The sequence below is a fragment of the Gekko japonicus genome, unplaced genomic scaffold, assembly GCF_001447785.1.
Source record: "Gekko japonicus isolate JY-2015 unplaced genomic scaffold, Gekko_japonicus_V1.1 scaffold504, whole genome shotgun sequence".
NCBI classification, from domain to species: Eukaryota; Metazoa; Chordata; class Lepidosauria; order Squamata; family Gekkonidae; genus Gekko; species Gekko japonicus.
In genome coordinates, this window is record NW_015164197.1 from 477,032 (window position 1) to 501,197 (window position 24,166).

The 24,166-nt window shown below is 39.7% G+C and overlaps 1 protein-coding gene across 3 annotated transcripts in view; it reads right to left on the reverse strand.

The window, feature by feature from the left end:
* Positions 1 to 300: 300 nt before the first annotated feature.
* The window catches only part of PCMTD1 (protein-L-isoaspartate (D-aspartate) O-methyltransferase domain containing 1), a 93,055-nt gene continuing 69,189 nt past the window's right edge, over positions 301 to 24,166 (reverse strand). For 2 of the 3 annotated variants that reach the window (XM_015408370.1, XM_015408369.1), the window contains exons 4-7: positions 9,752 to 9,923; positions 7,476 to 7,496; positions 6,339 to 6,462; positions 301 to 1,412 (exon numbers count right to left, since the gene is read on the reverse strand). In XM_015408370.1, the coding sequence (XP_015263856.1) occupies positions 1,042 to 1,412; positions 6,339 to 6,462; positions 7,476 to 7,496; positions 9,752 to 9,923 (688 nt within the window). In that variant the 3' untranslated portion in view covers positions 301 to 1,041. The remainder of the gene's footprint in view (positions 1,413 to 6,338; positions 6,463 to 7,475; positions 7,497 to 9,751; positions 9,924 to 24,166) is intronic. The other variant, XM_015408371.1, reaches the window with a different exon arrangement.

The following is a 24,166-nucleotide window of genomic DNA, read 5'->3' on the forward strand; positions in this document are numbered from 1 at the left end:
TAATAGCAAGTATAGGAACCTTGCCTTGAGATAAATAAGAAACAGAATCCGTTTAAAGTGCACCTGCTAAACAAATCCTTTAAAAATGCTACCATTACAACTACTCAAACACGCAGTACTGGCTAACCTTTTTTTACATATTCTACTCTATTTAAGTACTAAATATAGCAGTTGAAACCTAAATTACAATCTTTTATATATGAAATATGCTTTCTGTACCATGAGCTTTAAAAAGAAACTAAATACTTTCCATAAATTGTGAAAAGTTGAGAAATCTTTATGAATATTACAGATTGGTGCCAAAGAAACAGCATTCAAGACCTTTAAAAAACCATTATAATCAACATTTTCTTTTTGTTAAGGCTCTGAGAGAAGCATCCACTTTTTTGAGAGCTTTTGGCAAGAGATATAAAAGAAAGTATAGCAGGGCTGTTTGACATTTCTGAATTTGAATGTTTATATTTAATTAAAGCCAGCTCATTCAGTGTCTGCACACAAAGTTATTGCACTCATCTATTCCTTGGAATACATTTACATCAAGACAGTAACAATGATTGCAACATAGGCATGGTAAAATAAGAAAGGGTTCTAGTTCAAATGTGAGATGAGAAACGTCTGCATGTTCAAAAACTTCCCTAAGAGAATTAATGCAGACAGATCCAATTGATGTCTCCACATATTTGTTCAATAGTTCACAGATACAAAATTTCACTAACGTCCATCAATACAAATTTGTCTGGGCAAAAAAGATTTATCATGCAAATTCTTAATTAGTGCTGCATACTGCTTTGGAATATATTTCTATAAGAGTTAAAAGAGCATCTTTTCCAAAAGGTAACGAAAAATGGATTTAAAACAGGAGTCTACTGCTGAATGCAAGTCCTTGTAGCGAAGTTAAGACAGATTATGTTTCATTCCATCACTGCACTTTAGTCTTAAGAGAAAGACTACTGGTATTTGTCCACCTATTTCTTAGTAAATGCTACATTTCAAGAATAATGGAACTATCAAGTCAGCATTATCACTTCTACTTAAAACAAGTTATTTTTCTCTATAGTACGTCAAGTAAGCTTTTAGTGATTCGGGAAGTGGTAAACTCATTATTCTTTCACGCAAGAGATTTCGAGGGGGTTCTTCAGGTTTCAAGACTTCACTATGATCTTTCTCTTCTTCTTCTTTGTTGTCTTCTTCCATCTTTTCATCTTCTTCACTATCTAATGGCTGAGGAATGAGCTGATTACCTACAAACACATAGGTGTTAATTCTGCGCCTACGGCATCTTCTGCGTTTACGTTTTGGTGGCGGCTTCTGAACAACACCTTTGGCTTGCATCTCCTCATTTATATAGTTTCTAAGAGTGCGTCTAATATAGATCCGAGCCAAGTCCTGTAGATTTCTAACAGCACAGGGGGCTGAAAAATGAAAAAAAAAAACCCATTATGATTAGCCTCTAGGTCAAGCATGAAGTTAGTATAAGCAATAATGTAAAAAGAAAAAAGTAAAATTTGAGCACTTTGAATTTAGTATTACTTTCAATGCTGATCTCATCAAATCTCGGAAGCTAAGCAGGGTCGACCCTGGAAGGGCAACCGCCAAGGAATATCAGGGTCAGGACACAGAGTCAGATAATATAAGCCACCTCTCTGAAATGTCCTAGCCCCACCAGGGATCACCAAAAGTCACCATGAATTTCAGGCTCACTAACATACACACATGCACCTGCACACACACACACACTAAACACTCACAAAAAAGAGAGGCAAGAACCACATACTATGAAATGCACAAGAGTACAAGTAACAGTGCTTAAACACCACAGTATCATCTACATTGACTAGTTCTACATGCCTAAACAATTTGAGACATCAAGTCTACTCTTTAATGAGGGGAAAAGTAAAAGAGGTTGGTATTTGTAAAAGCACATGACTAAACCCAAACATTGCAGCAAAGCCTACACTGGTCATGGGTTATATATAGTGCCAAGTGGGAAGAATAGGAAAATACTACCAGGAAGCTACAAATTCTTCCCAGGGTATCAGCAAAGCCTACAATAATCAGATCAGATCAGCAATACCAAGCATGCGAGATTTTCTTGAAACTATCTGTGAAGCACACTACAAAACCCTTATTCCTGTTCATAAACTTTATTCTCTCACCAAGCACTTGCCAAAGTAGAAGATAGTATCTTGCAATCCTACTGCTGTTCTGTTTGGCCCAGAGGAATAGCTAACTGGCCATTAAGTGCAGTTATATTCATCAGATATTCTGTGCTACAGCAGCATCTAGGTCATAATCATTTATGCCATAATCGTTCCTAGAAGATGTGTGAGGTAGTTGTCTGTATTTCCATGCAGTTTATGCATAAAATCTTCTTCCATCAGCTCCCAAGATTTATTTAGAACTTTTATATGCTGGCTCTCCAGAGACGTATGAATGCCTGAGTAAACTTCACAGTCATGGGATAAGAGGACAAGTTCACTTATGGATTAATAACTGGTTAAATAACAGGAAGCAAAGAGCAGGAAAATGTACAGTTCTCACAATGAAGTAAGCAGTGAGGTCCTACAAGGACTGGTATTGGGGCTAATTTATTCATCAATGTTCTTGAACTGGGGATGAGTAGTGTAGTGGCTAAATTTGCAAATGACACCAAATTATTCAGGATTGTGAAAACCAAGGCTAACTGTGAAGAGCTCCAAGAGAACCTCCACAAACTGGGTGAGTGGGTGACAATGAGGCAAATGAAGTTCAGTGTTGTTGGTAAGTGTAAAGCAATGCACATGGGGTTTGAACTTGCTGAAACTGAGAGGAAAAAAGATTTTGGGGTCGTGGTGGATAACTCAATGAAAGTGTCAACCCACTGTCCTGCAGCACTGAAAAGGTAAACTCTATGTCAGGGATTATTAGGAAAGGGATTCAGAATAAAATGGCTAATATTGTAATGCCCCTGTACAGATCTATGGTTTGGCCTCATTTGGAATACTGTGTACAGCTGCGGTCCCTGTATCTCAAAAAGGACATTGCATAGCTGCAAAGAAATGCAGAGGAGGGCATCCAAGATGATTAGTGGACTGGAGCACCTTCCCTATGAGGAAATGCTGAAGAGCCTGGGCCTTTTCAATTTAGAAAAAAGACAACTGGGGGGGGGACATGACAGAGGTTTATAAAATTATGCATGGGATGGAGAGAATAAGAAGAGGAAGAGATTGGATTTATACCCCTCCCTTCACTACCCAAAGGTGTCTCAGAGCGGCTTACAAACTCCTTTCCCTTCCCCTCCCCACAACAGACACCCTGTGAGGTAGGTGGGGCTGAGAGAGCTCTTTTCAAGAACTCTAGGACATCCAATGAAACTGATAGGCAGTAGGTTCAGGATGGACAGAAGGAAATACTACTTTACACAAAGAGTGATTAAATGTGGAATTAGCTGCCAGTGGATGTAGTGATGACCACTGGAATAAACAGCATTAAAGGGGGATTAGATAGATTCATGGAGGATCTATTAATGGCTACTAGCCATGGTGACTGAGGGTAACCTCCACATTCAAAGGCATTAAGCCTCTGAATCCCAGAGCCAGGGGACACCATCAGGGGAATGCCTCAACCACTATGCCCTGTTGTTGGCCATCCAGAGGAACTGGTTGACCACTGTGTGAGACAGGATGCTGGACTAGATGGACCACTGGTCTGATCCAGCAGGGATCTTCTCATGGTCATATGAAGCTGCCTCATATTGAATCAGACCCTTGGTCAATTAAGGTCAGTATTGTCTACTTAGATTGGCAGTGGCTCTCCAGGGCCGCAGGCAGAGGTCTTTCACATCACCTACTACCTGATCCTTCTAACTGGGGATGCCAGGGATTGAACCTGGGACCTTCTGTGTGCCAAGCAAATGCTTGATCACTGAGCCACAGTCCCCTCCCTGTAGTCATTTTTATTATGTGTGTTCTCTCCAGGATAACACAATAAAATGTTAAGAACAACTACCATAACATTATTAATATTAAACAAGACATAAAAAGCCAGTCAGCTATTTCTAACACGAGTGAGACATACATATTAATATTTAGTCAGAACTAAAGCTAGGGGACTTGTAGCATTGTTCCAGTTCTTAGCTAAGCTAGAACACCTTCCTGCTTGCAGATCCTGAGGTAAGCATCTGATCATGATTGGGGTATTACATGTTTTCATTGTTCTGGCTTTCTTTCAACTATTGCCACCGCACAGTCAGTTTAGGTTTGAAGAGGGGGATTTAAATAAAAAAAGTAAGTTCCTTCCAGGCAACAAGTTTGGTTGAAATCTTAGAAGCATGGTCAACCAGCTCAGGAAGGGAAACAAAAGATGCACTACAGCAGTTTCATTCATGTCTCTAGCAGTCACTTTTGAGGCCTTTGACTAGAAATGATTGGATGGCCTGCCTCCAATTTTAATATTATTCTGGGGATCAGCTCTGCCCTCCATTCACTCCCCAGTTTTTCAGTTTGCTCTGGAGAATGTATAACAGTAATTTCAAAACTGACACATGCAGTTTGCTCCAATTTGTAGTATGCATGCTTTCTCTCCCTTCCATTACAGGTTATGGATACATGTATGTGCATCATGCAAAAAGGAATACTGATGTAATTGTAATCTCTTCAAAAAAAATTGGACTAGTGTTGTATTCAATGCACATATATACTGATACACATCAGTAACCTATAAAGGGGAAAAAACAGTGGTAAGCTATATATGTGAACCATTCTGAACAGGATCTGGAAATCAGAAATAGAAGAGTGGTGCATTGATAATACTGTAGCCTGGATGCAAATTCAAACACAGTGAATTTTGTAAAAATCCCTACCTCTGGCAATTTGAAAAGAAGACAAAGAGCTGGTTCCCTGGGCTGCAAGTTCTACCCAATTGCTTACCACAAGAAAAATATTAATTACCTTTTACCAAGTGCCAGACACGTTGAATTCATATAACTTGTCTGCTAATGGAAGGAGAGGTATAATTTCTACCAAATTCCCCCTTTCTGCTGCAGATCCCCTCATACTATTCCTGAGTCCCCTGTCCCCCAGGAGTAGTATTTTGGGGAGAGCAACGGCCTGCAGTGGGGGAAAGTTCTGTTCTACTGACAGAAGGCTCATATCAGCAGAAACCATCTATTTATCATGCTATATGAAATATAATCTTTCTTTCTTGCTTTTCAACCAGAGTTTGCAGGAGGTCAATTTCATATATTGAAATAGGGAGAGACTGCAAATACAGTCTTGACGTTATTAATTTTTAAAAATAAAGGTCAGCAATAAAATAACATTCTTCATTGCCAATATGAAGGAAATGAGAGTAAAAATTAATATAATGGAGGTTAGAAGAGGATTTTGATAGGAAGAGCAGAGCACAAAAAGAAGGAAGACTAAAATGCCATAATTCATAGTATAACACATCAACTTGGAGATGCTTCTGGCTTGGATTCTGTGGAAAGTTTTGACTAAGGAGGGAATAGTTTAGGCCTATTCCATCCTCCAGCTCCAGACTTCATACTCCCTACATAATGCCGTTCCTGATAGCCCCCTAGAATTAGGGATCATTTTGGTCTGCTGCAAGAAGGAAGCAAGGAAGCCTTATTGCATGGAATTTACTGGGGGGTCCAAGCCAATCCCAGTAAATACTCAACCTTAATTAATATTTGTGCAACTATCTGTGTGTCTTTAACAAGTGAAATCATGGCCATCTATTATTTTCAGTGAAAAATTAAGAAATGAAATATAAAAGTAACAGACGAAGAAGAAGAGGAGAAGAGAAGAAGAGATTGGATTTATACCCCGCCCTTCACTTGGAGTCTCAGAGCAGCTTACAATCTCCTTTCCCTTCCCCTCCCCACAACAGACACCGTGTGAGGGAGGTGGGGCTGAGAGAACTCTGACAGAAACTGCTCTTTTCAAGAGCAGCTCTGACAGAACTATGGCTTGCCCAAGGTCATCCAGCAGCTGCAAGTGGAGGAGTGGTGAATCAAACCTGGTTCTCCCAGATTAGAGTCCGTGCACTTAACCACTACACCAAACTGGCTCTCATACATTGTCAAAGGAGGGTAAAGCAATGAAATGTGGTATAGCAGCACAATATCTAAAATGCAGTTTGTGTAGAAAGCAAGAATGCTGTACCAGGTTGGGGAAGGGGAGCTGTACACACATCCTTTTTCAACTGACTAGAGGTGCCACTAATGTTAATGACAAAAAGGAGCCATCAGAACTCAGCTGTTTAGGCATATTATATTTAGGCATATTGACATAAGTACCATTTCTAGCAGGCAGTTGCACTACCCACAAGGGAAAGGCACAGTGAATGGTACTTACGTAGTCCCACAGTTTCATTTTTGCTGTTATCACTCTTGCTTGGTTGCACAAGTGGAGCAAATGAAACAGCAAGGATATTTTTACTTTCCCAAGTATTTTGTCCAGTTCTTAGAATTTGCGTTAGCTGCATGGAATCATTGAAAATGATTAAACAGAATCACACAACGACTAAACAAACTATTTCCATCTATACCTGTTTAGGTTTGTCACACTATTATACTTCAGGTTTGGAGAAAAGATTTGTAAAATGGTGAACCATGTATATTACACTATGTTCAAAAAGATTGCATATCTTTGTTTCCTTTTAGAAACATTTACTAACTCTAAAAAATAATAGTGTAGCTTTGCTAACGGTATAAAAGTTTGCATTTTGAAATTATTTAATGTTAATGTAAACAAAGGCAACACAGTTACTTTTAACATGTTTTTACTAAAATCTGATGCATGCAAATCCATGAATAGCCCAGGGACAATTAGTACTTAATGCAAATAGTGATATTGATTTAGAGAATTTATATGCCACTTCTCCAGTGACCTGAAGTATAATATCCAGAACTGAAATATAAATAGCTGCATATCACAGATCAAAAGATAAACATTCATATTGCTACCTAAAGTGCACGAATTCTCTTAAAAGGGTTTCCTTTGGTACTTGCAATGGATAGAATTATAAGATCATGGTACAGCAATTTCCAGTTTTCATTTTATTCCTCAATAATGGAATAGCTATCTGAGAAATCATTGCTACCCCCCACCCCCATCTAGTTTTTTCCTTAAAAATGCTTTCTGGGTAGGCCATCAGTACAACTATATATTTCAACAGACCTTGCTTCAGTGCAGTGTTTTTTAATTTCAATTAACTGTCATCAGTGATTACTGAACAAAAGTGGTATGATGTAAACCTCTCAATTTAGAAAAAAAATATCATTCTATCCCAGTCACTAAAAATGGAACACAGTTTTCAATTGAGAAACTATACACCATTTGTATGACAATTTAATTGATGGTAATGCTTACAAAGTACTTTGTTTAGTTTTACAGCAAGGCAGGCTTATTAGGGATACAGTCAGCTTGAGCAAGTCATGTTTCAGTGTACCTAAGTTTCCCCATCTGTAAAATGGAGATAGTTATACTCACCGTAGAAAAGCCCTTTGAGATCTATGAATGAAAAATAAGTGCTAAGTATTATTGTATCACTCAAAGTTTCATGCTTCTCAAAACATTCTGTCCTTGTGACAATGAAAATGTATTGAAACCTGAGACAGAACATGTATCAATGTGCCTGTATACTTTAAGAACTAAATTTGACTTCTAATGTAAATATTTACCTTTAGTAATTTGATGTTTCCAGTATGTGGACTTTTTAGGGCCAATTCCCAAGTTACTCATGTAGTGTAGTTACCTTTTCCCTTGGCTAGACTCCTATATTGCTCCAGAAAGTGCTGAATAATGAAATTGTGTGGGAACTTCAAATATGATCCATCTGTTTCATGCAATTCTATTAGTCGAATCTTAAAGTACTGTGCATCCTGTCACAGGGACTACACTACTATAGATATCTCAAGTTAAGAAATTTGCTGTATAAAGAAAAAACTCATCACAGAGTAACAAATAGTAGTAGTACTGAAAAGGTAATACTCACTAATCAACCATACACTAAATCAGAGATCCCCAACATAAGAAAATAAGAGAAGCCAATGTTGGATCAGGTCAATGGCCCATCCAGTCCAACTCTCTGTCACACAGTGGCCAAATATATCAGGTGCCATCAGGAGGTCCACTAGTAGGGCCAGGACACTAGAAACCCTCCCACTGTTGCCCCCCCAAGCACCAAGCATGTGGTACATGCGGACACTATGGCACATGGTGACACCTTTCCTAGCACCCACCAAGTGATTTTTAGAAAGTGGATATGGCAAGAAGGGTCTTTTTTATTTTTGACATTTATGGTATAACATTGGAATGGCTTTATGTAAAGTACTTCACCCGTGAAAATAGAATTTTATTTCAAAAACACAGTGGGCTTTGATTCTGACTAAACATGACAGGGTTGCACAGCTAAAATGCTTAACCCACCCAAATGGAAATTCTATTATTAGTTCTTCCCAATTTGAATATATTTTTGATAATTCAGGTGAAGTTGTTAATAACATCACTACATAAAATGTCGGTCACTTTTCAAAATAATTCATGTTACTATCAAAATCTGTCTACATTCTTTCTCTTACTATACAGAAGTGCAAGGAGCTCTCACCAGCCCTTCTACATCAACTGTTGCAACTAGTAATAGTGGAGGTTAGAAATGGCTGGTCTCATGAGAGAAGGGCTCATTTGTGTAAAAAAGCAAGCTAGGAGAAGTAGGTTTTCCTTCTGCATAAATGTGTTAAAGGTAAAGGTAAAGGTCCCCTTGCTCGAAAGCCAGTCGAATCCGACTCTAGGGTTGCGGTGCTCATCTCCGTTTCAAAGCCGAAGAGCTAGTGCTGTCCGAAGACATTTCCGTGGTCATGTGGCCGGCATGACTAAACACCAAGGCGCACGGAACGCTGTTACCTTCCCACCGAAGTGGTACCTATTTATCTACTTGCAATTTCTTGCTTTCGAACTGCCTACAAAATGAAAAAAGATGCTGCCCAATAAGGATTTCTTACCTAGTTCAATATGTATAATTGAGTGTATGCAAGAAAATACTTCTAAACAATATAAATTTAAAAGCCATACCATTAAACACAGTTTCTGTTCGAGATGTTGAAGAGCTACTATCAGAGTTATGCATAACCTAACTCCCTGACATTTTGTGCATGGCCCCACCTTCCATGGCAGCCATTTTGTGATTACACCCACCTTCCTGTGTCAAAACTCCAAAATTCAGAATTCAGGCTCAAAAAAGTTGGGGATCTCTCCACTAAATCCTTACAAATGACTGTGCTTCAATATCAACTAATATTATCAAAGGTTTGTTAGTAAATCTACGATCTAAAAACACAGACACAATACTTAACTCACAGACTAGGCATAAGAGGTCAACTAATCTTTCAAAAACATTTCAAACGAGCTTATTTTTGGTCATATACTTTTGTTGCTTTACATGGTACAACATCATGATTACAGAACCAGGGGAAGGATTTGTCAAAACACACTGCACAAAATTTATTAAAGCAATGGCCCCCACTCTTTCTACTAAGCAATCCTAGGAATATCTCTGGAGATTACAGAACAAGGAATATTAGGCTATGTATGGCACAAAAATTGTATTTTGCCACTCTCTGGTTTAAGGTTTACAAAATACCTTTGTGGTCACTGTACTGAGGCAATTGATAAGACAAACATAATTCAGAAAAAACCTGTACACAAGTACTACATTTTAATTACATTAAAAAATATGCCAAGGAAAACCTTTTTTTAAAAAAAATCACCTGATCTTCCATGGGCATAACTAGAATGCCTCCAACTTTCAATAAGATTTTCATGTAGTTCTCATGGTCTTTCTGGACACCAGCTCCACAATAAATCCGGTCGTATTGATGACTGTCAGATGCTATCTGCAAACAGTTGCCAACTACGAAGGCAGGTTCACAAAATTCAAACCTGCAAAAGAACAAACATTTTGGATTTTTGAATCTATTGTGTTAGAAAAGCAGTGAACTGTGGTAGAATTTCAATGGGGTGTATCTGCAATCAAGAACACAATCTACATGATGTACTGCATTACAGTAGAATATGCTTAAATATTTGAAGCCATGTCTCTTCCAAGACATGGCTTCCCAGAGGGGGCAGGAGCAGCTGCAGCTATTAGTTGGTGGCTCCCACCCCCATATAAGGCAGGATGATGTTGGCTGGGCAGGAGCTGTAGTGAACCTGCTTTCTTCCTTCCACTTTGGGGTGGTGGTGGCTGGGTTGGGGTAGGCCCTTCTTCCCATCCTGCTCCATTGGGGGGATGGGGACTTTCCAGAGGTGTTTTTGCCTCCCAGTCCATCCCAAGGTTACTCAATGGTCTTGACAGTGAGCAGTGTAAAATTTACCAAAGTCATAATAAGTTTGAGACACACAATACAATATTCTGAAATCATTCAATTAAAATGTAACATTGACTACCAAAATAACATTTAAACTTAATTTATAAAATATCTGGAACACTCCTGTAGAGATGTGAAGGCACAGAAAAGTTCTGGGGAAAACATCTTTTTGCTGATAGAAATGTTGAGAAGCACTGAAAAATGATCCCCCCCCCCGAGCGAAACAAAAAACGAGGCTTTACTCAAAATGTGTAGTATGAAAACTGTTACATAAGACAATCTACAGTTATAGTAATTCTGATATGTACTGTAGACATATACTACACTTTCAAGAATTTTATTTTGTTTAAATGCAAACAATTTTGGTAATGGTTAATATGGTATAATGTGTTTAATGACAATACATTATTAATGACTTCAGTGTTTTCAATGTTATAAATTTATTTAATATCCAAATATGCTGGTAGCCCTAGGTATTGTGAGTGTCTGAGAGGCCTTCTGTTCAAATACTTTGTTTTGTTTACTACATAATTGGTACCTTCAGCTCTTATTTTTTCCTATCAGATGGAAAAAATTAAAGATACATGTACTATGGTAACAGTTTCCCACTTCTTCTCAGGTACCGGGTATACTTGTAATTTTTCTTGTAGAAAAACATGTTTATACTTTTAAATTCCACACACATGCCAACTAGTACAATTTTAAATGCAAACCTATAAATTATGCATTTAGTTTTGTTAAATCCATAAAAGAAGTCTAAGTTTGACAGGAAGGTAATTATTGCATATATTCCAATTTTCTCCAAAATTTCTTTTTTCCCTGGGAGGAAAATTGGGGGAAAATTCCAATTGACTCCTCCATCCCTCTGATTTTTAGATTATTTTGCCGGATTGTCATATCTGTATGAATTGCTTTTTCTGCCAGAATGTCCTCCAATTGATGGAGTTGCTGGATCTCTGTTTGGTTTGCGAGGCCAGTATTTAAAGCTTGCTCTCTGCCTTCGCTTTTGTTTCTGTCATCGCATTTTGCAGTTTTTCCATTTGATCATACAACGGTTTAATTAAAGAGGACATATTATCCAATATTGTTTTCTGCATGGTGGTGAAAGCCACGTTTAGATCAGCCTGGGCTATCAGCTTGTCGGAGCCTCCACCCCCGGTGGCCATTTTGACTGCAAGGTTGAACTGAGGGCCCGAGATTGTTTTTGCAGGGATTGAGGTGAGAATCGCTTGTACCTTTTGTATTTTTGCTCGATTCGTTTGACCGTCACTTTGGTCATCGTTTTCCATTAAGACTGGTTTAATTTGTGCTGTTCGATCTTTAATTAAAGCGGGGGGATGGCTGGGTAGAGCGGAGCAGCGGAACCAGGCAGCCATTCCCGTTTTGCGCCCCCTAGCGCCCCCCAGCTTTGTTGCTTCTGATGGTGAGCTCTGACTCATGAAAGCTATGCTGCACTACATTTTATTAGTCTATAATGTGTCACTGGACTTCTATTTTATTTCTCTGTAGAAATTATTTGACTGTCTATAGGCAGAAATGATAGATGCTGGGGTAGACAGCATGCAGAAGAAAGCAAGCTTACACCTTATTGATTATTTACTGCCTTTCAGATTTTTATTAGTAAACCTATCTGCTAGGATGCACATTAAGAGGAAAGAAAAGTTTACTCAGCATTACGTTAACACAAAGTGCTGAAGTTGGAAGCGGCTAATAGTAAACACCTAATTTGTACTTAACATTGAAGCTTCAGGGACAAAAATTCTGCAGAGGAAAAATCAGCAAATTCATTCAAGGAAATTATTTTATGGCTTTATTTACATGGCTCCATAACTTATCTGATCAACAGCTGCACAGAGAAGTAGAGTTATACCTCCACAATTAAAAGGCTTCAGTTTAGAAGACTATCTATGTCTCTTTGGTGAAGCTCTTGGCTTCTGCTTTAGTTATAACAATTGTATAGTGTAAAACAAAAAGAACATAAGATTATAAGAGAAGCCAATGTTGGATCAGGCCAATGGCCCATCTAGTCCAACATTCTGCCACACAGTGGCCAAAAATACCAGGTGCCATCAGGAGGTCCAGCAGTGTGTGGGGGGGAATAGAAGCCCTCCCACTGTTGCATCCCCAAGCACCAAGAATACAGTGCATCACTTGCCGCAGCCTGAGAGCTCCTGTCTATACCTTGTGGCTAAACCACTGATGGATTTCTGCTCCATAAGCTTATCTTATTCCCTTTTGAAGCTGTCCATGCTTGTAGCTGCCACCACCTCCTGTGGCAGTGAATTCAATGTGTTAATCACTCTTTAGGTGAAGAAGTACTTCCTTTTATCTGTTCTAACCCAACTGCTCAACAATTTCATTAAGTGCCCACGAGTTCTTGTATTGTGAGAAAGGGAGAAAAGTACTTCTTTCTTGACCTGCTCTATCCTATGCATAATTTTATAAACCTCGATCATGTCACCCCTCAGCCGTTGTTTCTCCAAGCTAAAGAGCCCAAAGCGTTTTAACCTGTCTTCATAGGGAAAATATTCCAACCCTTTTATCATTCTAGTTGCCCTTTTCTGCACTTTTTCCAATGCTATAATATCCTTTTTGAGGTGTGGTGACCAGAACTGTACACAGTACTACAAATGAGGTTGCACCATTGATTTATACAGGGGCATTATGATACTGACTGATTTGTTTGCAATTCCCTTCCTAATAATCCGCAGCATAGCGTTGGCCTTTTTTATTGCAGTTGCACACTGTCTCAACATTTTCATTGAGCTATCTACTATGACTCCAAGATCTCTCTCTTGGTCAGTCTCTGCCAGTTCATACCCCATCAATGTGTATTTATATTTAGGATTTTTGGCTCCAATGTGCATCGCTTTGCACTTGGCCACATTGACGCCCACTTGCCCATCCTCAACAGATCCCTTTGGAGTGCCTCACAATGCTCCCTGGTTCTCACCACCCTGAACAACTTCGTGTCATCTGCAAATTTAGCCACTTCACTGCTTACTCCCAACTCCAAATCATTAATGAACAAGTTAAAAAGCATCGGATTGAGTACTGATCCCTGTGATACCCCACTGCTTACCACCCGCCACTGAGAAAATTGTCCATTTATACTTACTCTCTGTTTCCTATTAATTAACCAGTTTTTGATCCACAAGAGGACTTGTTCTTTTATCCCATGAGTAATGAGTTTACTTAGGAGCCTTTGATGAGGAACTTTATCAAAAGCTTTCTGGAAGTCAAGGTAAACAACATCTATTGGGTCCCCCTTGTCCACATGTTTGTTCATTCCCTCAAAAAACACGAACAGGTTAGTGAGACAAGATCTTCCCTTACAGAACCCATGCTGAGTCTGCCTAAATAGTTTTTGTTCATCAATGTGTCCACTAATTCTTTCCTTCATAACAGTTTCCATGGTGACGGTCATATGGCTAGGTGGTTTGCTCCATAAAGTTGGAGAATAAACATAAGACCTCCAACATTGGCCAGAGAGGCAGCTGACAGTGAAGTGCGGAAACAGGCAGGACCAATGATAGAAAAGACAACACAGCTTGTTGCAGGACCTCAGAACTAATTGAGTGCAGCAACACCAGCAAAATAATCTCTTTCTCATCTCCATTTGTAATTTGTCAGAAATTTAATGCTGTAAAATTCTTCTCTCCAATAGTCCACAAATGCAGAACACTCATTTTTCATGGTGCTCATATAAACAGCTATCTTTTGTTTATTAAGCATATAGTAGAGACTTGGCAGTACAGTCCTAAACAGAGTTACATCCTTCTAAGTCCAGTGAAGAAACTGTTTAGAATTGCACTGTAAGTGGTTGTTTTGATAACTGGCTACAGAGGAGTGACAGGTATCCAAGACCACTTCAGATTATTTACAAATGTTGTTGAATTTCAGTGTTGATTTAAGCTCTTATTGTCAACCTAAAGCTGCCTTTGTAAGCTGCTTTGAGCCCATGGAGAAAGGTGTTTTAATAAATAAATGAATAAGTTAAGTTCTTGCTACATTGTTCTTGAAATGGCTTGGATGTGTTTCATGGTAGAGTATGCCATACTATGAATATGACACTTACAATGTACTCTTACATAACCATTAGATTGCCCTTATGCCAGAACTTATTCCTTTATGTTGTTCAGTCACACGGTCGAGTCCGACTCTTCGTGACCTTATTCCTACTTGGTGCTTTTTGAAGTATTTAATATTTTACCTAGTTTTACAACAATATGAATGAATATGCTTTAATATTAAACACTAATTTGTTTTCCCCAGTTTTTCCATTGTGATGTAACCACCAATTAGCTTCTCTCCTATCGAAACAGATCAGATCAGCAATAGTTACTTTGGTATGCCTTAATAATTCCTACTTAAAAAATTCCATAGTTCAAATGTTAGAACCCTTTGTTTATCCAAACAAAGCATTTTTGTTTTATATTGTTTCAACAAGAAATTAAATTGGAAAGATATTCAATGGCATCCTAAGCAGCCCAGATTCTAAACCCAAGCCTTATGTCCTTTTTAAAAAAAATGGATAGCAACATCATAAGAATCTAAACGAATCATCAACAGATTTTAAACAAACCATCAATCCACCAACAAATACCTTCACAACAATTAATTAAGAGTGATAGCTTATATTTCAACAGCCAACATTAGTGCTTATCTATTTAACACTTATTGGCTATCTTTTCCGGTATTTGCTTAAGGCAGTTTATAAATGCACACACACAAAAATAATTAACAATTAAATACTAGAAACAAACAGCCCATAAAACAACACAGTTTAAAGCATACCCCAACCGCCACCTACAAAATGACAATCCACACATTAAATGTAAAATGGATGAAAAATACACTCTGTTAGCAGCAAAATATCAAGAATAGAAACAAGCATCAAAAGCCTGAAAACTATAATCAATAAAAAATTTGTGATAACTGTTGTGATTCAGAGGTACAGAGTGCTTTGATGTGCATCAGGGAGTTCCTCGAATCCTGAAAGTCATTTATTTTCTCTATTTAAAGAGCTATCAAATGCACAAAGAGGTCAGAGAGCAGGAGATGGGTTTCCACTGGGAGATAACCATTTGCCTACCTGCCAGAGAGACAGGATGGACAGGATGGACAGCTGTTGCAAAACATGACGTGGGTGTGAAGATATGTGGAACCTGAGCTCCAGAATGATTGGAAGGAGACTGGGGGGCACCTTCCCACATGGGATAAATCCCCTAAATCTGGACTGGGAGAAGCTTCCTGCTAACACAGGGCAGAAAGGATTAAAAATCTGAATCATCTGTTAATTCTTTGTTCAAATGCTTTGTTCAAATGCTGCAAGAAGCAGGAAGGTTCTGAAGGTACATTCATCCCACTGACAGTCAGAGGAAACTGTTCTGCACTGTTAAGTTACTTTAGACTTATGTTTTATGTTCTTATCATTAGGTCTGTAACCACTAGGCACTAACAGCTATTTTCTATGTGCTCCAGCTTAATCTGTGGCCATAAACTTTTTTCCTGCTTAAGAAAGCAGACTGTGATTCAAAATCTTCATGTTGTCTTAGATCTCTCACTCACATTCTGGCATGCACACACACTTGCATACAGGATGAGCTGAAGTATTTGGAAAACTCTGTCCTTTGTACTTGCTCAAAGGCAGGCTTTAGCAGTGTTCCCCAAGGCACAAGTAATGTGGGAGGCTGGATTCTAATTTGGGGCAGTGATACAACAAAAAGAAAATGCGCTTTACATGCACACAAACACGCAACATGCATGAAGAACACATAGACCCGGGATGAGTTTATGACGATAACTACTGTATATCACAGCTGTGCAATAAATAAGATAAAATTAGTTAAAAGACCGGGCAAATAAAATGATCTCTATTTGTAGACCTACTCACTTCAAAAGGTAAGGCACACAATAAAGGGCTTGAGATGATCATAAGGGCAAGTTGATTTGATAGGAAGGTAAAATACGAGGGAAGGAAGTGGGAGTATCCATTCAGATATACCTGAGCTGAAATTAGCTCTTTTGGATCAGCTTGGGGACACCTGAAATGACCAAAAGAAACCCCACCACCATGCCCAACATTCCAGGAGTAATGAAAATTTATCTCCCAGAATTTCAGGAGTGTTTCAGGGTGGTACAGGAGTGGGAAAGGGAAAAGAGAAAGCCAGCCTGGGAAACAGCTGTTAGCTGACATCCCTCTTTCTCTCAGGAAGGGTGCAGTCAGACGGCATGCTGGGAGTGGGTTAAACTGCTCCGGTTCTAACCAAATTATATTTGATCTGGATAATCGCGATCACACTTACCTCCCTTATCCCACCTCACCGCGCAGTCACGTCACTCCCCAGCATAGGCGCCCCTCCGTAGAAGGGGGGGGATCTATCATGGTGCATGCACAGAACCACCAGGGTGAATCAATCCAACCCCTCCAACAAAAGACTTCCCTTTAAATGTTTGACCCAAAAATGGCCTCTGTGAGATCCCGAACTCATCTAAACGCTAAAACAAGTGACCGTTTAAATGTCAGTTTTCTAAACGCGGTGGCGGAGCTCCGCCTATGTGCGCACCGGCAACACATTAAAAAAAATGGCGGGCAAAAAGCCGAAGCCTCGGGCAGCTTTCGAGCGGGGAGGGGGTTTAAACCGGAAGTGGCTTGACACCGCAGGAGTGATCAGACATCAGAAAAGTGCGGCTAGAACAGGAGAATCAGGAAAACACCACTTGGGGACCTGGTAACAAAATACTCGGTTTTAAAGGGGGGTTGAGCCGGAAAGCGACGGCTGGGGATGGTGCGCAGATGTTGGGTGTGTGAACATTGATATAAAATCCGTTACTGAAATGTGCTGAAAGCGGACTAAATGACCCGTCTGAATGCACCCGAAGAGAGATGCCAACTACCAGCTGATTGTCAAGTAAACCAGGCCTCCACCCATGGAACTTTAATTTTTAAAAGGGAAAGGACCAAATTTACCATGATGGGATTGTTCCTGCTGGAGGCTTCTCCCTACCACTGGCACTGGAGGAAGGAGAGCATATCCCCACGCCTGGAAACCTGCAGGCAGGCTAGTGAGTGTCTGGACTCCTGCTAGGTTTGACTGCCATGGTAGCCCATCCCCCCCCATTGGGGGGTTTAAAAAATGGATATTTTTTAAAAATAAAAGGCTCCCCACTGATGGGGGTGGAAATGGCCACTGAGACAGTCAAGTCCAGGATCCCATGGGCCTGCTTGCTATTTTACACCTGTGGGATGGGTTCTGCTGCATCCAATGCTGGTGGTGAAGAAGCCTCCAGGGGGGAAAAATGCAAGCATGGTTAAGTCCAGAGATGGCTTGTCCTCCATTTCTCCTCACTTCTGCTGTCTCTGAATAACAAATAAGACAAAAATAATAGTCCCAAATTTTTGGGAACTGATAAAAAATAACAAGGGGAAAAAAATCCTGAACTTGTAACAATACTTTCAAAAAAATCAGGATAACAAAACAGTGACCTACTCCAAATCCAGATCAGAAATTATTATGAAAATATTTGAAGACCACATCCTCTAAAGGTAATTTAAGTATCCTGGGCCTTTAAAAAATAAAAAGAACCAGCACTTTCAATTTTGCCATAAAGTTAATTGTCAACTAATGAAGTTCTTTCAATAGATCACAGCTATCAACTGTGGATTTATTTTCTTATCCACTTATTCATCAGAACTTCTTCAGGGAGATGTGGTACTGTGAATATGAACTGTGAAAATCTGCCAAAGTGACTGAAATTGAATTTAATCCCAAGTATAACTCCCTAGAAACTTTCAACATGTTTAGATTATAAGAGATAGATGGGGAGGTTAGGTTTTGTTCATTATGGCTTATAAAGAACCTAGCTACTCTTATGCTCTGTTATGCTGCCACTTCTGCCAAAACAGTTTAGGAATAGATGCTTTCAGAGCACAGGGAAAAAAGAAATCTGAACATTTTAAAATATTCTGATTTAAGAAATTTGTATCCCACTTTACCTTAAAGTCAAAGTAGTTTGTAATAATAATGTTGAGGGGAAAATAGTGTTCTAAACCACTAAACCACTCTATGGTGGTGAACTTGAATGTGAGAATACTGAAATCACCACCCAGCTACAAAGCTCACTCTGAGGCCTTGGGCAGAGAAAGGGAACAATGAAGCCAAAACATTGCTGAGAGCTTCTTGGAGAGAGGGCAGGCTATAACCATAAACAATCTCTTCCCTACAATAGAAGAGAGCAAGAGTCCAGTAGCACCTTAATGACTAACAAAATATGTGGCAGGGCATGAGCTTTCGTGAGTCACTGCTCACTTCTTCAGATCTTCTTCAGTCCTGTGGGTGGGGTGAGTCCTCAGACCCTGGAGGAGAGTCTGCACTAAAACAACGTTAGCACAAGCATGCAAACCCAAGCCTTTTGACTTACAGAGGGAGGGGGGCAAGGCTGTAAGAAGTAGAACTTTTAAAAAGCACACTATTTTCCTTTTGCTCTCTGTGAGGCTTGCAAGGGGAGGGAGGGGGGACTCCAGGATCTGCCTCTCTGCCTGGGGCTTACAGAGGGAGGTGGGGGGCATGCAAGGGGTGGGGGTCGGCCCCCAGGCTCTGTCTGGGTGGGGGCTCCCCAGGATCCGTCCAAGAGACGCTGGAGGGGCAGTCTGCAGTAAGCAACGTTAGCACCTTCATGGGCACAAATACACATTTACAGCAAAAAAGCCAGTACTCTAATATAAACTACGTTTTCACAGATGTCCCAGCCCCCCTCCCGGTTTCAAAGCATTCCCCAGTCACAAAACACAATCACAAACCAGGCCTCCATTTTCCAATCCCTTCTCCCCCCCCCAACCCACGGCCAGGCGCTACACCCTTGTGGGAAAGCCGACACGTGGTCACCAATGCTTCCCAGGGGCTGGTAATGGCTGCCATCTTGCCTGCCCCTTGAAGCATGGTCCTGAGGGAGGCGGGATTTCCAGTGGAGGGGGGGGAAAGCACTCATCAAAGTCTGATTTTGACAGAAGGGCCATACCTATTCCTCCTAACCACAAACAGAAGCCATCTTACAAACACAAGTAACTGCCATTCCGTTACACCTACCAGCAGCCACTGAGGGAAGAGTTAGTCCCACACAGGAGGCAAGCAGGAGAAGCGTCTTCATCAAGAGAGAAAGCAGTTTGTCAGTAATTCTGACAGGGCACAGTGGCTGAAGAGGGAGTGGGCGGGGAAGAGGAGCAGACCCAGCACATGGCCAATGGCACATGAGTACTCTTGAGTGGCGGCTGACAGGCCAATGGCTGAGGAAGCGCATTGCACAGCCAATGGGAGAGCTGCAAAGTGCCACCCCAAAACACAATTATTATATAGAGAGATGTCTAAACCAAACCGTGTTCTAACATGTATTTTGAGGTGTAGTTCAAACCAGAGTTTTTAAGCAGTTTTTAGCCACTGTGATTGGTGTTGGGTAGCGGGAGTGGAGACAGAATATTTTAATTAATAAAAATAAACCTATGTATCATGTACTGTACAGACAGACATGGTAAGCATTCTGAACAGAAATAAGGAACTTCTGTATTTCCATCAAATGACAATAGTCACAGCATTGATACAAGACTGCTTTATGTGTCATTTTAATTATTATAATAATTAACTTTGTTTTATTGTAATAAACTTATATGGCCATTTTTTCACAGGGGCTGTGGCTCAGTGGTAGATCATCTGCCTGGCATGCAGAAGGTCCCAGGTTCAATTCTTGGAATCTCCAGTGAACAGTAGGTGACATGAAAGACATTTGCCTGAGACCTTGGAGAGCCACTGCCAGTCTGAGTAGACAATACTGACTTTGATGGACCCAGAGCCTGATTCAGTATAAGGCAGCTTCATGTGTTCATCTGTTTTAATTTGTTGTTCAGTCACACAGTCGACTCTGACTCTTCGCAACCCCATGGACCACATCTCCCAACAACCTATTACCTACAATTATAGGTATATATAGGTATGTACAATTATAGGTATATTAGCAGTCATTAATGTATGTGGCAAATATAGACTAAATGACAGTTTGAACCAAAAATGCAGCCGCAGTGCATCATTTTGTTTATATCATACCACTAGTAGTTTACATTGTAAAAGTGAAAGAATTAAATTTTTCTGGATCAAAAGTGCTTAATATTGTTAGAAAAGGTACTTTGAAGAGGAAAGAAGTGATCTGTACTGACTCCATGCTAAAGCTTGTCTTTAAAACTGAAAACTGTACTCTTCAGAGCTTTGGCCATAGCCTGATCTGCCTTTCCTCAAACAACTATATTTGGCAGATGAAAATGTATAGAGTGGATCTGTACTTCTTAGAAACGTGAATCATTATCTTCTGTTCAAATGAAGTAGAAACTATTCCAATCTCAGTGCACTCCTCAGTACAATCATACTGTGCAGTATTTATGTAGACTGAGCATATTCATCACTTGGCAGCACTTCTTTTTACCAAATGAATATACTGCCACCATTTGGATTTTTCCTGCATAATTTCATTATTCCTGTTTTGAAAATCTGAAAATAATGAATTCTGAGTAGAAGCAATATTTGCTTTGCAGTTTCTTCATGAACTCTCCAATACTTCCAATATGTTCTTGACAGTAACTATGGAAATCTGCAGATAAATGAAGAGGTTTCTAAATAGTGCTATGATAACAGCATGAAAAAACCCCAAGAATTATTGTCTCTTGTTGAAACAAGCAAAGACTGCCTTCTGCCATTAGTGGAAGTTTCCAGAATTTGGAAATGTTTTCACTTCCATTCTTTAATAATTTGTATTTTAGTTGCAAATGTGTATACTCATTTGGCTGAAATGTGATGAAGGATTTCTTCAGAGAATTCCATGTACAGTTCAAGAACTTCTTTTTCTAGCCATCTTGGAGTTGTCAGAACCACAGAACTTCATCAGAGATAAAGCAGCACTGCTGTGAGACTGATCAAAGGAAGGTAACTTTCTCTCATGTAATCTGTAAGAGAGGCTGTCTTACCCTTAAGACTTATCCCAAAAGTAATACTATGATTCTGGTCACTTACCATTGTAGAGATTTCTTTAGAAGAATGGTGACAGTTTCATATGGCTCACAGATGAAATGTAGACTTCCTTGCACAGTAGTGATCATATCAGCTTGAACACTTGGGGGTTTGGTAGGTTGTTAGAAGGTGGGCAACCTGACATGGCGCTGGTTTGCCGAGGGAAGCTGCGTCTGTGAGACTCTCCGCACGTACTTCCTAACCTTCTGTTCCAGCAAGGACTAACTCTAGCTCTTCAAGTTTCTCCCGTAGAGAGGAACTTGGCAAGGGGTGCCTACAGTGAGTGGAGGAGGGTGGCGACTCTCCCCAGCTACATTGTGAACCCTAAAGCGCGGAACACTAGGAGACCCGACAAAGGACTTCGCTGAGCAACAGACAAACCCACAAGGAAAACAAAGAGAAAAAAGAGTCATAAGGAATTATATACCCGAAGCTAAGTATCCTTTGACATTCAACAGTATATTTACTAGGGGGGTGGAAAATACGAGAGAGAGGGTAGGAAAACGAAGAAAGGGGGGGAAGAGGTGCCCGGAATAAATAGAGTAATTAATTAAGATACCCAACAAGCGGCTAATGAAAAGAGAGGGTAGATAGTGGGTACAAAAGGCTATAAATAAAACGGGCCAAAAGTAAAGAATCAGACAGAGGAAAGGGGGGAAAAAAGAATACATAGATAAGCGCTTTAAAAGTAACAGAGTCTTACTTCTTTTTTCCATTGTGCTCTGTCCCTTTAAAGATCCTTTGACGAGCTGCAGCTGGCAGACGGGAAGCGAGAGAGCGAGGTTGCGAGGAGGAGCACGGTGACGTCAGAAGAGGAGAGACGCAGGAGAAGGGAGGGGCTGGAAAGAAAGAGTGCTACGAGGTTTCATCGGCGAGATCGGAATTGCGACATCTGGTGTAGGGGCTGTAAAGAAAGAGTGCTACGAGGTTTCATCGGCGAGATCGGAATTGCGACATCTGGTGTTGAGAACTAGAATAGCAGGTGCTACGAGGTTTCATCGGCGAGATAGGAATTGCAACATCTGGTGTTGAGAGCTAGAATAGCAGGTGTTTAAAGAAGAGGAAAGGAGCAGAGAAAAGCGGAACGACGTGGCCACGTTGGCGAGAAGAGACGAGGCGAAGGGATTTAAAGATTTAAAGAGACAATTTAAAGATTTAAAGACTTAAAGATTTAAAGAGACAATTTAAAGATTTAAAGAGACAATCAGCAACCCAATATTAAAGTTATAGAACAGATTAAAGAGACAGATTAAGAGAGGAGAAAATTATAATACAAACATAGACTGATAACAATCATTAGACTATAAAAGTGACAAGAAAAGAAATTAATAGATTAAGTAGCAGTAAAGAGACAGAACCTTCTAATCTATTGACAGTAATTAAAGTAAAACCTATAACAACCAAATAGGCTATAATAATCAAATAAATAAAACAATATCTGTTAAGATATAGCTGTACTATATAAAATTAGCAAGGATAGCATCAGGAGTAGGTCCCTTAAGAAAGGGCTCAATCCCGTCACCAGGTCAGGGCTCTGGCACTGGACAGTTAAAGCTGATGGCACAAAATCCAGCACCACAAATAAATGCAAATGATATTAAATTAATGATTCAAGAAACTATGCAAAACATGTTAGATAATGCTCTCTCAACACTACTAAAAAAAGAAATAGAGCCACTGAAAGAAAAAATGGAAGAAGTTACAACCCAAATTTCTAACAAAATTACAGCTGAAACTACAGAAATCAAAAAACAAATAAATGAAAACAAACAAGAAATCCTCAAAATAGCAGCAGATAATGAAAAGATAAAAGGAAAAACACAAGACATAGAGGAAGAAATACAGGATAAAGCAGCATTCATAATCAGGTGTCAAAATATCCCGGAATCAATAGAAAAAAATTTAAAAGAAGAACTAGCGCAAATTTTGGCAGAACAATTAGAAATAGCCACGAAAGAGGAGATAGAAAGTGATATAGAGGCCGTATACAGAAGAAATTCTGCGTATTCAAAGAAGCATAAAGTCCCGCGTGAAGTTCATGTTAAGTTCTATAAAAGGGAACTGAAAGATAAAATACTTAGAGCCTCATATGAAAAAAGAATTACTATTCAAAATGCGGAAATAAAAATATTAAAGGAAATTCCGTGGAGAGTCAGAGAAAGGAGACAGTGTTACTATATCTTTACTGACTTACTGAAAGCAAACCAAATAAATTTTAGGTGGTTGGTGTCGGAGGGGATCTTGTTTGAGTATAAAGGAAGGAGGCAAATATTGGATTCTATATTCAAAGTAGAGAATTTCCTTGAAAGAAATGGGGAGGACTTGGGGTGGCAAGGAGAAGGAGAAGAGGGAGAAGAAAAGAATCAGAACCGGAAGAAGCAAAGACAGAACAAGAAACAGAAAAAGAAAAGCAAAAGCTAAAAAACAAAGAAAACGGCAGGAAAGTATGACGTCGCAAGTGCTAACCCGATTCCAGTATAGAAAGAAGGCAAACCAGAACATAGGCAAGAATGGAAAGTACTAAAAGATTTAAAATCCTCTCAATCAACATAAATGGGCTTAACAGCCCACAGAAGAGGAGGAGAACCTTTCATCAAATTATAAAACTGCAGGCAGACGTAATATGTCTGCAGGAAACCCATATAAAAAGGGGGGATGAAAAATTCTTGACATGTAAAAGATTGGGAAAAATATTTGTGGCAGTAAATGATAGGAAAAAAAATGGAACAGCAATATATGCTAAGGAATATTTAAACCCAGAACT